Source organism: Juglans microcarpa x Juglans regia, chromosome 7S (genome assembly GCF_004785595.1).
Source record: "Juglans microcarpa x Juglans regia isolate MS1-56 chromosome 7S, Jm3101_v1.0, whole genome shotgun sequence".
NCBI lineage: Eukaryota > Viridiplantae > Streptophyta > Magnoliopsida > Fagales > Juglandaceae > Juglans > Juglans microcarpa x Juglans regia.
Window position 1 is genome coordinate 7,913,182 of NC_054607.1, and position 17,447 is coordinate 7,930,628.

The following is a 17,447-nucleotide window of genomic DNA, read 5'->3' on the forward strand; positions in this document are numbered from 1 at the left end:
ATGACACTAAGTTGTTCTTTCGTATTTATAAAGATGTAAGGTCGGTTCTGAATGGACAATTGGAGAAGCCACGGATCGATGACATGGCAAGAGGAGGAATGTCGATTTATATCCGTACAAATTGGGAATCGACGGTTGAAATGAGATGTGCGAAGCGGTTTATGGTTGTTCTGATTGGGGAAGAGCTAACTGCGCAGATAGATGACGTGGTACATATTGGCCGTCGGATTTGCAGAAATAGAAATGGGGATCGGCGGTTAGATTGTTAGATAAAAAAAAAAAATATTACATTAAGCTGCATTTGGATGTTGAACTAACTTGAGTTGAGATGATAAAATATTGTTAGAATATTATTTTTTAATATTATTATTATTTTAAAATTTGAAAAAGTTGAATTATTTATTATATTTTGTATTAGAATTTAAAAAAGTTGTAATGATGAATTGAGATGAGTTGAGTAACCAAACGAAGCTTTAGGGCTGGTTTGTATTCAGATATGAGATGAGATAGTTTTAGATAAAAGATAAAAATTTTAAAAAAATTTGTTAAAATATTATTATTATTTTAAAATTTAAAAAAGTTGAATTAAAATTTGAAAATGTTAAATTGAAATTTGAAAAAGTTGAATTGCTTATTATATTTTGTGTGAAAATTTGATAAAGTTGTAATAATGAGATGAAATATTTTTCGAATCCAAACGAAGCTTAAGATTACTGTAAAAAAAATGACTTTTACATAAAAAAAAATGATCAGAAAAAATAATAAATACGATTGAGACTTTTGAATATGTAAAACAAAAAATAACAAAAATACTATTTGAATTTTGTATCCAAACTTATAGATAATCCGATGTATAAGAACTAGATAAATTAAATTAGCTAATATGCTTTTCCAAGTTAAATTTTAGCCAAAAAAGATACATAAGTCGATGCTAATGCTATGAACTTCTGTCATTGAGTTTTTTTAAAATTTAAAATAGTATCGATATTTTTTTGGCAGAGATTTAGAAATTTCTTCAATTTAAGAGATGCTGGAGAATGAGATGAGAAATATATGAATAGTAATGAAATGATTTTTTATCTTTGATAATAGGAAATACTTCATTCATAACCAAAGGAAAGTGTACAAAAGACACAAATTGTACAGCAGCATCTAACAAGACTTTAGAAATCAAAAAATCTGGACATTGATACCATTGTATATATCATCTATCATGCTTGCATGTCTTGCCGACAAGTAAGCCGCCTCACTCCCTTCACGGCCTACATGAGAAACTTCATAATCCATTAGCTGACAAAGGAGATTTTGTATTTTCATAATCAAAGAGTTCTGACTAGATAAATCAGATCCCTGAGAGCGAATAGGAAAACTCTAAAGGTAAGCAGTCTGCGCATCGATGTGCACCAAAGTGCTGACATGTAATGAATTTAATGAAACAGTGTGTTTCATTTTAGTCGTTTGGGGCGGGAAAGAAGTTTGTATTGATAGCAAAAATGAAGGAAAAAACGCAGGTGCAACGCACCGTTTCATCCATTCTCCTCCATTCTCGCATCCCACTTTCTCCTCCATTATTCTCGCATCCCAGATTCTCTTGAATGCTCCTCCATTCTCGCAGAAACGGTAAGGTTCTCTTTTCTCTATTTCTCTTCACTTCAGCAATGTCGATTCTCGGTCTCTCCTCCATCAAATTCCATTTATTTCTTTGAGATTGTTATGAACCCTAACCCTAAGCACAGATGTCCCCTTCCCTCTTTGGTTCCAAACCCTAACCCTAAGCACAAATGTCCTATTCCCTCTTTGGTTCCAAACCCTAACCCTAATCAAATTCCATTTTTAGTTCCGAGCCCTAATCCCTACAAATCCCTCTTCTCCGTCGACGCAATTCAACGTACATGTATCTCTCTCTCTCTCTCTTTGATTCTCCCTCTTTGCTTTTCGTATTTTTTGCTTCATCTGAGGAAATGTGGGAGCTGTTTAATGATGGAGTTCAGTCTATGAGGATGAAGTAATATCCTCCATGCCCTGAACTAGATAAGTATGCACTGTAATCTAGACTGCTTACTATAATTTGTATGCACTGTAATTTGTATGAACTAGAAATAAGTATGCACTGTAATTTGTAGAAAAATATGAGTGCCCAATTGATCACTTTAGTTGTTCGTTGTTAGAAGCATAAATAAAAGAAAATACCAGCAACAGCATGATGCGTCTCCTGGTAAATTTGTGGACTTAGAAATGGTTGATGTCTTTTCCTATTGCTTTGTTTGGTGAAGCGCTTCATGTAGTGAGGTAACCCTTGCTACAAAATAGAACTCATTGACTTGCTCTTGTGTTCTGAGCAGCATGTGAATTGTGTGTGATTTGCTTGTACATGGACAAGCATATTTTCTTTTCTTTGATGCAGTGTCTGTACTCTGTAGGAAATTTCAAACTTGGTACAGGTATACTCGAGGTTCTACCTTGGCTAGCTTGACCACGTTGTTTTTGTGGCGTTCTCTATCCTGAACTTGTGTTGCAGTTCACATGTGTAGGGCAAGTAGAAACAAAACAAAGAGGAAAAAGACCAAAAAAATTAAAGATTTGTTTCATCCTAGAATGCTCACTGTTATTGTGATCCTAATTAAGATATCAATATAAAGTGTAGCTATCAAGTTGGGCTCCTTTCATTATATCTTGTCTACTTGATTGTCTCTATTATTCTGCTTGTGAGAGTGACTGTTTTGTCGTGTGCATGTAGATTGGTAACTTGCAAAATTTTGGTAATATAGAATTGAGCTAATATTCAAAGTTTTGCAAAGTTTTGGTAATGTGCAAAGTTTTGATAAACTTATAGAAGAGTTGTGATATCTTGTGTTCATAGATTCCACTTCACATGCACCATGTTGCATCAAACTATGATTTTAATTGCCTTATGTTCTCCATTTTTGTTCCCTTTCCAAAGCAAAGTTAGGCCTTATGTGCATGTGCACATACGTTTGGAAGTGCATGTGTATGTTTTGCTCAGCAGAAAATTTAGAAACAGGAGCACAAACAGGAAGTAGCACTAGACAAGGAGTGCCAAAATACCAAGTGGATATACCATAAAATGCAAAATGAAAGACTTCATATGTTTCATAAGATGCTTCAGTTCAATAGAGTTTTTGAGAAATAGATATTGGTAAAGTGCCTGACATTTCCCAAGTATAATCTTAGGGAAACCAACCAGAGCAACACAAATTTTGACCATGTTGGGCTCCTTTCATTATATCATATATAATTAAGATATCATATATAAAGTGCAGCTATCAAATTGGGCTCCTTTTATTATATCTTGTCTACTTGATTGTCTCTATTATTTTGCTTGTGATATGTAAAGTTTTGGTAATGTGCAAAATTTTGGTAATGTATATGCAAAGTTTTTATATTCTTTGGTTGATTTGTTGACATTGTCTTCATTAGGATGTCATCCTCAGCTTCTTCATGGATTTCGACAAACAACCCAATGTGCACTTGTGGGAAGCCTGCAAAACTTAGAACATCAAATACGCCAAAAAATCCGGACCGATCATTTTTTGGGTGTCCAAACTACAATACAGAGGTATAAATTTTTTAGTATAACTTTGACATGCATTTGAGTTTCTACAAAAGTTTGATATTTTACGTTTGTTTCTTTATAATTAGGGATTACCACACTGCAACTATTTCAAATGGGCAAATCACAGTGAGGAAAGAGAAAGAAAACTTACAAAAATAGAAATTGAGTTATTAAAGAATGAGGAAGAGCTTCGAAGAAGAGATGAAGAGATTGTAAAGTATAAGTTGGAAATCCACAATGACCAACTTGCTATTCAAAGGCAACAAGCAGACATCCAGCGTGAACGCACACTACTTCATGTTTGCTAGATTATTTTTATATTAATTTCATTGTATTGCGTCTGTAAACAATGAAACCATATTACTAGAGGGAACTTTGTATATACTTTTGTGGTCTTTGTTGTGTATAACGTTAAGCAAGTAATTGAGAAATTGAGATGTAAACGATGCATGCGCATCAATGTTCTTGTATATAACTTATCTATGTATGAAGCTGGGAAGTGTGATCTTGGCGTTATTTGTTCCCATGAAAGTACTTTAAACAGGTTGATACCAGATATTGTCCTAATATATCAGTAGACAGATCATGGCAAATTGGTTGGCAAAAAGAAACGAAGCAACTATTCACAAATTACATGAAAACTTCCACAATCCAGTAGCATAACTTCAAGCTTCAAGTCCCTGATTTCACTTTAACAAAATATAACTTCATTGGTTGGCAAAAAGAAACCAAGAAACCATTCACAAATTACATGAAAAATTCTACAACTCAATAGCATAACTTCAAGTCCCTGAATACACTTTAACAAAATATAACTTCATTATATACAAGATTCCATTGCATATACATGTAACATACCACCTACTTCCACATGTATTAATTAATGCGTACAACTCAAAATCCCAACCTCCCATAATTACACCAAATGAGTCTTAACATAAACAAATCCCAACCATGGAAGGAAATACACCAACAAAATTAATTACAAATGAAAGTATTTCAACATCTTCAGTCATGCACGTGTCCACGATCTTGAGTCTCATCTAGAGCTTTACGAAGTTCTGGTCGTCTCTCATCCCCAAGTTGGGTTTCACTGAAGTCCAACACTTCGGTAGTGTTTTGAGGAGGCTAGCAATAGATAAAAAAGTTAAAAAGTCATAATCATATTACCAAACATTGCAAAAAGTAAAAATAAAAAAGTAAGACAATAGAATCATGAGTTGCCTGAATGACAACACTCTCTTGAGTCCCAACAACTGTTTGCCCAAATAAATTCCTGCACGTGTCAATCCTATCGATATCTCTTCCATGTGGCTACAAATGAATAAAAAATCAGATTACGTCTAACAAACAAATACACAAGATAAAAATATCAATAAGATTTATAATGAAACACTGAGTTGACCTGTTTACGTTTTCCCTTCTGAGTAGTCTTCTTCGTCGTGGGTTTGACTCTCTCAATCATTGATTTTTTTTCTGAGGCATGGCGGTCTTCCTTTGCCTCTAACTACAAGGGGACTTAAGACTTTCTTTGAACTCCCAGCTATACTTGCATCAATAGCTGTATCTACAACATGTTCCAAGGGTCGTTGGGGCGACTTCTTGGTGCGATAGACGATGTTCATTGTATGTAACTTATCTATCATATCATCAGCATGTTCATCACATGACGCTGCATTTGTGGCAACGTCATAGCATACCTATTCAAATTTTTTTTTTTGTTGTGAAGTTAAAAACAAAATAAGAATGTCACAATCCAATCATGTAACAAACCACAACCAACAAAATATACGTGAAAATAAGAAAATAGCATACCTTCAATATACGCGAATATCTGCTCACTTCTGGCCTTGCATCAACTGAGTCATAAGTACTGCGTATGAGAGTGTATATCCTTTTAATATCCTTTCTCCATCGATCTAATATATACTTTTTTGGCACCTTTTTCACTTTGTTAACTCTCATAATGGCTAATGCATGTCTAAACAATATCCCTTTCATTTCGAATAGTGAGCATGAACACTTCACATCAACTTCGGCCTCATTAAAATACACCATTTGGGTCACCTCTTTGATGAAATCATCAACTTCTATTTCATCTTCTACATAGTATGTTGCAATTACACCATCTTTTCGGTGTAGAGTTGGAAGAACACCAAGCATTCCCACTATTTCTTTTTGAACTTCTCTAAATTTAGAGTTAGTATATGTGGCTTGAAATATCTTTTCAAGTGGAGAAATAGAGACGATAGGAATTGTGACGTTGAATGAGTAAAAGTCCGCTGCATTTTTATTCTCAATCTTCTTTCTCAACGCATTATCGAATTGATCAACAAACTCTTTTAAGTTTGTCCTAGCATGAACGTACCCTTCAAAGAAAGCATTCATACTCTCGCTTCGTTGGGTTGTGCTCATTCCAGCCCAAAAAATTCCTTTCAGGAATACCGGTGCCCAATAGGTACGCTCAGTGTATAAACTCTGCAACCAAGCATTTTCTTGCAAGTTGTATGTTGTAATCATCACTTCCCAACAACTCTCAAACTCCTCTATTGTTTGAGAGTCATACACACACTTAAGCAACTGACTTTTCAACCCATCTTTGTATGCACCATGTGAACCGAGTTTTTCAGGTAATTCTTCAATATGTGCCATAAACAAAATCGGTGTCGGGTATTCGGAAAGACAAGTGCAATCGCATTTTTCATGGCTCTATCTTGATCTGTGATTATAGCCTTTGGAGCTTCACCATCCATACAGTTCATCCAACTCTAAAACAACCATGTGAATGTTTATGTATCCTCATTAGAAATCAATCCTGCCCCCAAAAGGATTGACTGTCCATGGTGGTTTACACCAACAAACGGTGCAAACGGCATTCCATACCTATTTGTCAGATATGTAGTGTCGAATGTGACAACATCACCAAAATATTTGTATGATGCCCTACTTCGTGAATCTGCCCAAAAAATATTTTTTAACCTCTCATCATCATCCATATCCATTAGGGAAAAGAATCCATTATTCTTGTATTGCATCCTATCAAAATACTCATGGAGGGCTCCAGCGCCACCTTTCCCAAGTCGAAGGTGGCGTGCCTTATCAATGTAGTTACGACAGTCTTTTTCATTGAATGACAAGTTCTCAAACCCACCTGCTTCTTGCACAAGAGCAGCGATACTCTTGTTCATTCTAATACCAGCCTGATCATTTGTATCTAGCATTCTCTTAATAGACAAACTCACTTCTCTATTACATCGAAAGAACCTTGCCTTTTGTGGACTTAGCTTGTGATTGTGGGTATTGTGAACAGTCAACAACTTCAACATCCCTTCAGAAAACGTAGCATTTATCCTTGCATTACAGCCTGTCTTTGATGTCGGACGTGGTCGAGCGACATTTGTGGTCTGATTCCATGCCTTCCCGCCACGAGCACAACCCAATGTGATATATCTGAGCCTCCCATCCTCAAACCTATGGCTCCTTTGTGTCATTATCCCAAAGCCGCATTGTTTTCCATAGCTTTTATAGTAAGAAATTAAATCTTCTTCAGATTTAAACACCATCCCCAACTTCGGCTCCTCAATGATATCGGCCTCCTTAGTATGCACTGCTGTCCCTTCTTCATTGTCATCTTTGGATTCAGAGGGCGTAGACAAAGTTTCAACCTCCCTCGACTCAGGTGTGGGCTCCTGAATTTCTTCCACGTGCCTTGAGCTTGCAGAGTTTAAACCAATCGAAGAGGGGGCTAATAACTGAAATCCCTACATAAGATTTACATTCAGTTTACAACAATATTTTGAATCAATTTAAGCATTTTGAAAAATACACATGCTCCTTAAAAATTTAACTCATCACCTGACAAGTCCATGGAGATGGGTTGGCATTAGGACGAGGTAAGAATGATGGAAACCAAGCATGTGGCATTGGTGCATGGCCCTCATGCATATAGCTTGAGAAATCCAGATAAAAAGGCATTGGTATCACCTAACATATACATCAATAATGACAATTAATCAAAGATATAGCAATAAATATAGACATTAATATAAAACAAATTATATATACATTAATTCAATCACCTAATGCGCGTGATCGACCAATCGATCCTTACAAAACATGATATATAGGTAATAATTAATTATAATTAAATAAAATTAACAATCTATTTCATTAATGTAAAACAGATTATATATACATTAATCGAAAAGACCTGCACTAGCTATCAAAAAAAAAAAAGTTAGGAAATATTCTAGCATCCAGCTTCATCTTTTTCTTATTCACTAAATTAATTTGTTGTCTTACAAAGAAAGAATCTAATGTTATTTTTCCAATTAATTCATATCTATATATTTCATATCTATATATATACCAATCCAAACTAAAGATTTGAAGATAGATCAAAATCAAAATTAAATCTAATGGCTGGCCTGTTCTAAATTTTTTATATTCATAATACCTATGGCATCTAATGTTAGTATTTATAATACCTGAGTTTCTAGATTGATAGATGGATCTATGTTAGGAGGTGTTGACAAATATGTATAAAATGGTCTTTGGTATCATTTGATTTGATGGATTTGTTGATGGATTTGCAGTAGGAGGTGTGATAGGAGATGCGTGCTCTTTCCCTTTCTCCATCAGAATACTTTGTTGGAAGACGAGCCACTATATATTAATTTTATTGATCAGTGCTTGAATGTCCTGCACAAAAATAAAAGTGTAAACTGAAAATTAATCGAATACAATCACTAAATGGAGGGAATAAAGCTTAAAAGCATAGAAGTTGCAGCGAAGCTTTCCAACATTAATCATAAAGAACAAGTTACCAAATAAAAACAAGTAATATCAAAGGGACTACACAATCATACAACGAGATTTGTCACATTGACTCATTTTTAACATACTTGGGATTCCAAATCCAAGCAATGCAAAAAATAACTTCAAATATTTGAAACTTCTTAAAAATCTCAAACTAAGTTCATAACAAGTGGATATTCTAAATTCTACAAATGCTAAACATAGATAGAACTACACAACTAATAAAAGTTTTACTTTAGATAATTTTCTTGAAGTATGAAATTTTCTAAACTAAATTTTTCATGAAGTTCCAAACTACGAATTGTTAAAAATGAAAAAAGGTTCATTTTTTATCCTCAACAGGAGTAAAAGCGTTTTCCAAACCACTGAAATCGACTCATTGTACTATTATTAATAAAATCGTAACACTTTTCACTTTTCTAGTTCTGACCCTTTAGTCCAAAGCTTAAAATATATGAAAATCAAGTAATTTAACGGTCAACAAATGCAAATACTTTGTTCTAAAATTTCAATAATAGTTAGCAATAATTAGTTAGCAATAATAGTCTAAAACTCCTAAGCAAGCAAATGCAAATACTTTGTTTGTAAACGTTTCAATAATATATAGATATCTTTTTATTAGCTAACAATACCTATATAAGTCATGAAATACCAAATAAAACAAAATGTACTTCAATACATCCATGTTGGTTAAAATATAGACGCACATGCTGTCTTCATAAGTGTTGGGCATAAAATACAAATTTGACACAGATTATGAAGAGGACCAAAGCTGAAATTAAAACTAATTTTCCCTCAAAACCAAGAACAGAGAGTAAAGTAGTGCCCACTGCCTTCATCAAAAAAGGAGAAAAAAAAATGCAAAAATACTAATTAATCCTAGAAAGTGGGCAACTCTTTTAGAGCAAAAGCTTCTCTCTTTTTCACTCCTCATGGCTGATATTTAACCTCTTCTTACGGGAGTTTTAACACTAAAGCATGCTTCTTTTTGTACATTCAGATGGTTCACATTTTTCCCTCTTAGAAATTTTAGTTGCAAAAATAGAATAAATAAATAAATAAATGTGTTCTTGTACACTTACTTTACATCAATCTCGCCGTCACGCGTAGAGGAAGAAATTTGGGGAGCCTTCGGAAGAGATTTCAGAAGGAAGGAAGTGCGCTGGGAGGGAGACGAACTGAGTCGCTGAGGTATGGTCCTTCTTTCTATTGTTTTAATTACTTTTATTTTTTTATTTCAATAATTACGTAAATACCCCTGTTGCCTGCCATGTCACACTTTGGGTGTGTAATTGGTACGCGGTTCACTTGTACCCAGCAGTATTCAAGCGAATAACATCAATAACCCCCAGAGAATACCTTTCAAGGATCAAAGCTGAAAAACTCGTGTAAAACCATCTGTAGACCTCGATGAGCATCCATAGCTCCAGTTATCAACTTCAAACATACCAACCTTTCTTTGGCACATAGCTAGCAAAACCTCACACTTTTCATTTGATCTTCTAAAACATGTGGGATCAAATGAACATTTAAAATCTGGTCAACTTCAAAAGGAGAGAAAGCTTCATGCACTAAGGCTTGATTCCAAATTCTTGAATGATGGATCATCAAACAAGTAATAGTAGCATCATAAGGAAGAAGTTGGTGACAAGGAAAAAACTGAATTAACAAAGAAAATGGAAGCCAATAATCAAATACAGATGTTATTGCCCCTTCCTACGCGCCATCTACACCAAAGTTGCAACACATGTTTTGCTGCAGAAATACTTCCATACATAGGATGGGCAAGACCCTAAAGTAGAATGCAAAAAATCTGATTTTGGAAAATATTTAGCCTTAAAAACACGATAGAACAAAGAATGAGAGTTAGTTAGTACCCTCCACCCCTATTTCGCAAGTAGAGACATTAAGTAGCTCCAAATTCTTGAATCTCATCCCCCCATGAAATTTTGAAGTACACATTTTTTGCCAGCTACACCAATGCACTTTACGTTCCACACCACGTTGACCGCACCAAAATCTTGCAAACATACGTTCAAGCTCTTTACAAATAAACTTATGTAGTTGAAAACAACTCACAGTGTATGTTAGCAAGGCCTAAACAACTTTTATCAAGACCTCTCGACTAGCCTGATGTAATAATTTTTCCTTCCAGCCTTGTGCTTTTCCCCAAACCCTTTCTTTGAGTTCTTGAAAAGTACTCCTTTCGAATTTATCCACAAAAGAAGGGAGTCCCAAATAAGATCATGTTGTTGTAATAATTGAACATTTCATAGTGCTTTTATATCTTGAACCACTCCATCCTCAACATTCTTACTCAATAACAATTCAATTTTCTCCATATTAATCTTCTGACTCGAAACAGAGTCATAAACATGAAGTGTTTGGATATTCATTTGCACATGTGTGACTTGACAGAAAATTAAGCTATCATCTGCAAAGAATAAGTAAGTAATTGTAGGATCCCCATTACACACCTTAACACCTTTTATCAATTGACACCTTTCAAAATTTTGAATAAGAGTAGACAATCCCTTAGCACATAAAACAAACAAATAAGGGAAAAGTGGATCATCTTGGCGTAAGCCTCTAGATGCAGCAAAAAATGAAATAGGACACCCATTAAAAAGTATCTTATATGTAGTTGAACTTAAGCAAGACAGAATCAGTGCCATCCATTTGGAGTCAAGACTCAATTTCAGCATAACCTTTTGTAAAAAAACTCATTCCACCCAGTCATATATCTTACTCATATCCAGTTTCACCGACATAAAACCTTGTTTACCTCCTTTTTGCTTCCGGATGGTATGAATAGTCTCAAAAGTAACAAGTATATTGTCAGTAATCAATCTTCCGGTATAAAAGTACATTGGCTATCAAATATCACATATGGCAAAATGGATTTAAGTCTATTAGCAATGATTTTAGCAATTATCTTATATACCATGTTGCATAAACTTATAGGGCGGTATTTTGTAATCCTCTTAAGTTGCTACATTTTTTGAATAAAAACCAGAAAAGTTTCATTCAATTAAGTAGAAACTACACCATGGTCAAGAGAGTAAGGTACTGCCTTTGTGACTAAATCACTCACTATATGCCAATATTTTTTAAAGAAAAGAGGAGGCATACCATTAAGGTTTGGTGCTTTCATGGGTTGCATATGAAACAATGTAGTTTTGACCTTCTCACTAGTATACGGCTTGAGAAGAGTATTATTCATATCAGATGAGAAAATGAAAAAGAAGATTGGGTCCCCATTTGTTTCTTTTTGTGAAATGATTTATGCATACTAATGAAATGGTTTAAGTTAATGCCTCGTTTGGATAGTCATATGAAATGAAAAATTTGTAAATAGTAGTGAGATGGTTTGTAAATAATAATAACTATTTTGAGTTAAGATTTTTATTGAGTTCTGAAAAATGAGAAAGAAAAAGTTGAATATAAATATTATAAAGTTAAAATAGTATTATACTGTAATTTTTTAATATTATTTTTGTTTTGAGATTTAAAAAAGTTAAGTTATTTTTTGTGTTGTATATGGAAGTTTGGAAAAGTTATAATGATTAAATGAAACAATATGAAAGAGAAATTGAAAAATATTTGTGTTTGAGTAGTATTTGGATGTTGAGATAAGATGAGATGAGACCAACTACTTATCCAAACATCACGTAAGTTGTTTTATTAGGTTTTGAGAAAAAAGAGAAAAAAAAAAGTTGAATAAAAATATTATAAAATTATAATATTGTTATAATATAATTTTTATTTTGGGATTTAAAAAAATGCATTATTTTTTGTGTTTTTTTTTTTAAGTTTGAGAAAGTTGTAATTAGATAATGATTATATGAAAAAATTAAAAATTTTAAATTGAAAAATATTTGTATTTGAGTGATATTTAGAAAGAAAATTCTGAGAATAAATTATGAGATGAGATGAGATGTATTTTCCCAAACAACTCCTAATCTTTTAAACTGAAGAGGAAAATATTATTTTTTAATTGTTATTATGAATTCATAATGATTGTTAAGAAATGAAGACAAAAATATTTTCACATTAATTAATATGAGAAACTTTCACATAAATAATATATTCATTATAAATAAGAATATATATCAAGGAGTCTTTTACAATTTTTTCCGTTTGAATAAATAAGACTTTTATAAAATAATGATATTATTGAGAAAGAGTTGTAAAATAGTTATAAATATTAAAAACATGGTTTATTTATACCAAAAAAATAAAAAATAAAAATGTTTTAGCTTTAACTTGGGCTTACGCTAACATTGGCCTCAGCCCAATCCCTTCACTCCCTCACTTAGCTCGAACCTCTAAAGGCTGCAACTTCAAATGGCTCACAGCCGAAAAGATCGTCTCATTTTCGAACCCAAAATCGAAAATGAAGCTAATTCGTCCTCATCGACCCCTCACAAATTCTACCATTTACAGAAAGCAAAGAAATTTGTGTACCTCCAAATTTACATCCCAAGATAATGAAGAAAACGAGTCGCATTTCGTGTCGATCCTCCGAGACATAGTACGAGGAAGTCAGAGCTGGAAAATCGCGCTCAACAACACCTACATGTCGAGCACTTTGAGGCCCCACCACGTCGAGAAGGTCCTGATCCAAACCATCGACGATTCCAGGTTAGCCTTGAGGTTCTTCAATTTCTTGGGCTTGCACATAAACTTCAACCACTCCACGACTTCGTTTTGCATCTTGGTCCATGCTCTGGTCCAGTCCAATCACTTTTGGCCAGCTTCTTCGCTCCTGCAAACGCTTTTCGTTCGTGGGTTAGACTCAGAAGAGGTTTTTGAACATTTTTTGAATTCCTACGAGAAATGTAAGTTTTCTTCGAGTTTGGGTTTTGATTTGTTAGTTCAGAATTATGTGCAAAATAAAAGATTTTTGGATGGTGTGGTGATCGTGAGGCTCATGAGAGAAAATAAATTGTTGCCCGAAGTTAGAACTTTGAGTGCCCTTTTAAACGGGCTAGTGAGAATTAGGCAATTTCATGTAGTTTTGGAATTGTTTGATGAGGAGGTTACGAATGCCGGTCTTAGGCCTGATGTGTATACGTACACTGTGGTGGTTAGGAGTTTGTGCGAATTGCGGGATTTTGTAAGAGCCAAGGAAATGATTTTGCAGGCGGAGTTGAATGGATGCAGTTTAAGTGTTGTAACGTATAACGTGTTGATTCATGGGCTCTGCAAAAACCAACGAGCTTGGGAGGCTGTTGAGATCAAGAATTTTTTGATTGAAAAGGGACTGAAAGCAGATGTGGTTACATATTGCACATTAGTACTTGGTTTGTGCAGAGTGAAAGAACATGAGGCTGGGATGGAGCTGATGGATGAAATGATTGAGTTGGGGTTTGTTCCAAGTGAAGCCGCTGTCTCAGGAGTTGTAGAGGGATTGAGGAGGTCGGGGAAGATTGAAGAGTCTTATAATGTGGTGAAGCGGGTGGAGAGAGTAGGGGTGCTGCCTAGTTTGTTTGTTTATAATGCGCTGATCAATTCTCTGTGCAAAGACGGGAAACTGGATGAAGCGGAGTTACTTTTTTATAATATGGGTGAGAAGGGTCTGTTTGCAAACGATGTCTCTTATTCTATTTTGATTGATTCGTTCAGCAGAAGAGGGAAATTGGACGCTGCATATTTTTATTTTGGTAAAATGTCGGAGTCCAGGATTAGAGCTACTGTGTATCCGTACAATTCTTTGATAAGTGGGCAATGCAAGTTTGGCAAATTGAGTGAAGCGGAGTTTCTTTTTGGTGAGATGATCGATAAAGGATTAGTGCCAACGGTTGCAACCTATACATCACTGATCAGTGGATACTGCAAAGAAGGAGAACTGCACAAGGCATTTAGGCTGTATCATGAGATGACCGGGAAGGGAATTGCACCAAATACTTACACCTATACTGCACTTATATCTGGTTTCTGTCGTGCAAATATGATGGCTGAAGCAAGTACGTTGTTTGGTGAAATGGTTGAGCGAAACATTCTGCCAAATGAGGTGACTTATAATGTTATGATAGAGGGTCACTGTATGGATGGTAACACAGTAAAAGCCTTTGAATTGTTGGATGAAATGGTTGAGAAAGGTCTTAAACCAGACACATATACATATAGGCCTCTAATTAGTGGTCTTTGTTCTTCAGGTAAAGTTTCTGAAGCCAAAAAATTCATAGATGACCTCCACAAAGAGTATCAGAAGTTAAATGTGATATGTTATAGTGCACTTCTACATGGCTACTGCAAAGAGGGGAAATTAGACGATGCATTGAATGCTTGCCGTCAGATGGTTGGAAGAGGAATAGACATGGATCTTGTGTGTTTTGCAGTACTCATTTGTGGAACTCTAAAGCAGTATGACACAAGAAAAGTATTGGGTCTCTTGAAGGAGATGCATGATCAAGGGCTGAAGCCTGATGAAGTAATATATACAAGTATGATAGATGCATACAGCAAAGCGGGAAGGCTTAAGGAAGCTTTTGGGTTTTGGGATTTGATGGTTGCTGAGAGATGTTTTCCTAATGTGGTGACATATACTGCCTTGATCAATGGCTTATGCAAGGCAGGACATATGGATAAAGCAGAACTTCTTTTAAAGGAAATGTTAATTGGCAATGCCCTTCCCAATCAGATCACTTATGGTTGTTTCCTTGACCACCTTACGAAGGAAGGAAGTATGGAGGAAGCTGTACAGCTGCACTCTGCAATGCTAAAAGGGTTTCTAGCAAACACTGTGACATACAATATACTTATCCGGGGCTTTTGTAAATTGGGAAAGATTCAAGAAGCTATTGAGCTCCTTGTTGGAATGACTGACAATGGTATTTTTCCAGATTGTGTTACCTATTCGACTTTTATCTATGAGTATTGTAGAAGAGGTAATTTACAGGAAGCTGTTGAGTTGTGGGACACCATGCTAAATAAGGGTCTAAAGCCTGATACATTAGCATATAATTTTATGATATATGGTTGCTGCATAACTGGAGAACTCACCAAGGCATTTGAATTGCGTGACGATATGATGAGAAGGGGGGTGACCCTGAATCGGGTAACATATAATGCTCTTCTTCATGGAACTTGCTTGAAAAGTTAAGTCCACTCTACCTAAACATGTTGGAGAAGAATTTTTGTTATATAATGTCAACAGTCTGCGATGTTATACCAGAGCCTCTTCTATTTGCCATTGAAGAACCATTTTTGGGGATTACAGCTCTTGTGTTATATCAACTTGTAGCATTTTTTTAGGACTGACGGTTGAAGATGACAAGATTCTTTTCTGTACATAATTAAGCGTGCAAACTTGAAGTGAAGGACCAGGAGGGTACTAAATTGAGGCTGACTAACATATGGATGAAAGAATCTTTAACTGTCTTCTGTTAGCAACAGATTGTTGTGAGCATTGTTATTTGAACGTTGATAATGTTGGAATACTGATCTATTTTTTTGATAAGTAATACTGATCTTACAAATAAGATTTGCTCCCGTCGGTTGAGTTGGCCAAACAGAACATGTGAACAGTTAAAATTCATCCTTTGGTGTGGGTCTGCAGATGTATCCTTGTATATTTCATAGGAGCATCTCATGCTACAGAATTCTGTGTCTAGAAGTTCAAAATGTGGTGGTTCCTGACCTACCGTTTGCTGCACTTTTGGTTCTTATCAGAGCATTACTTATCAGTTGATACCAACCCCCCCACCCCCTTCTTTCTCCCACCGTTTTATTTTTGCTGGGTCGAAGCTGTCTGCTGGTCCTTCTGTAGTTGAGGAAGAATAAGGATCTGTGCAATTTTGGTTGCTTGTGAAGTTAAATTATCACTTGAAATCAAGGTATGAAGTGATGGTTCAATTCAGCTGATTGAAGTTTCAGCTTGAATTGATAACAAGTCAGGGATCAATTGATAGACATTTTGATCGAGGAAGAGAATTCAGATGTTGAACTCTTTCAATGGATATCAGGGTTCATGTTGAATAGAATCAGAAAGTCTAGGAACTTGAATAGTATGCATAACAATTGCCCTTCGATTTATTCACATTGATGATTGGAATCAACACAAATTAAACAGATGAAGTTTCCAATAAAAAAATTTGTGTTCATGCATATCTCTACTGTTTTTCCAAATTAAACCTACGGATAAATCTATCTTTTGTCGAACAAAAAAATAGGTCATAATAATTAACAAGATAGGATCAGAAACGAACGACGTGCTTTGTTCAAAGCTTTCCCTCCGATAAAAGATTAGCTGGTTCCCCTCGTGTCTATGGATTCCTGGGGCATGAGTTAAGCATGTAGTTAATCTCTCTTTCTTTCGATTGAGCATCAGTACTTTTGGAGTCTCTCTCTGTAGGCTTTGCAAAACAACAAAGCCACTGCTCTTCGGAGTGGTGGGGTGGACAATCCTTTACTCCAACTTCAAAGGAAGCATCATTGCATGAATAAGTACTAACTCTTCAGTTGAGAACTACTATAGATACAAAAAGATTATACAAAAATAAATTCACAAACTGATATGATTTCATGTAATGCATTAGATATATTTTACATAAAAATTAACTTTACAATCTGACGTACCGCATCAAGTCACGTCAGTTTGTAGATTTCCTTTTTGTATAATTCTTTTATGGTTAAAAGTATTTCTAATTGCCTTAATTCTTCTTCATATTTTTGGTATTTTTATAATATATATTTTTTATCATTGTATTCCGTAAGAAATGTTAAAGAACTAAATGAAAGGATATGGCACATAGTTTCGGATTTCGTACTGTACCAGCCGGTATGGTTGATATTTTTTGTACCGATCGTCCAGCCAGTACAAGTACTATACATGTTTCGTATCGGCCGTACCGGCCTCAATTTCGACCTGTACAGACTTATATTTCGGCGTGTACCGGCCGATATTTCGACCTTTTTTTTTTCTAATTTTTTCAAACTACAAGCTTATTTTTTAACCCCAAATTCATATTAGACTATTTATAATTTATATATATATGTATTTATATATAATTTATTTATATATAGACTATTATTTTGGAATATAATTTTT

At 34.8% G+C, this 17,447-nt stretch overlaps 3 protein-coding genes across 3 annotated transcripts; 1 reads left to right on the forward strand and 2 right to left on the reverse strand.

The window, feature by feature from the left end:
* Positions 1–4,582: 4,582 nt before the first annotated feature.
* LOC121240774 (protein FAR1-RELATED SEQUENCE 6-like) lies at positions 4,583–6,226 on the reverse strand. Its single transcript, XM_041138309.1, has 4 exons — positions 5,390–6,226; positions 5,086–5,274; positions 4,799–4,888; positions 4,583–4,702 (listed from the first exon to the last, which is right to left on the reverse strand). The coding sequence occupies exons 1-4, from the start codon at positions 6,224–6,226 to the stop codon at positions 4,583–4,585; spliced, it is 1,236 nt and encodes a 411-aa protein (XP_040994243.1).
* A 137-nt stretch (positions 6,227–6,363) lies between these two features.
* On the reverse strand, positions 6,364–7,549 carry LOC121240775 (protein FAR1-RELATED SEQUENCE 5-like). Its single transcript, XM_041138310.1, has 2 exons — positions 7,430–7,549; positions 6,364–7,335 (listed from the first exon to the last, which is right to left on the reverse strand). The coding sequence occupies exons 1-2, from the start codon at positions 7,547–7,549 to the stop codon at positions 6,364–6,366; spliced, it is 1,092 nt and encodes a 363-aa protein (XP_040994244.1).
* Positions 7,550–12,690: 5,141 nt separating this feature from the next.
* Positions 12,691–15,812, forward strand: LOC121240651 (putative pentatricopeptide repeat-containing protein At5g59900). Its single transcript, XM_041138139.1, has one exon. It carries the CDS (start codon positions 12,789–12,791, stop codon positions 15,498–15,500), a length of 2,712 nt encoding a protein of 903 aa, XP_040994073.1. The 5' UTR covers positions 12,691–12,788; the 3' UTR covers positions 15,501–15,812.
* Positions 15,813–17,447: the final 1,635 nt, after the last annotated feature.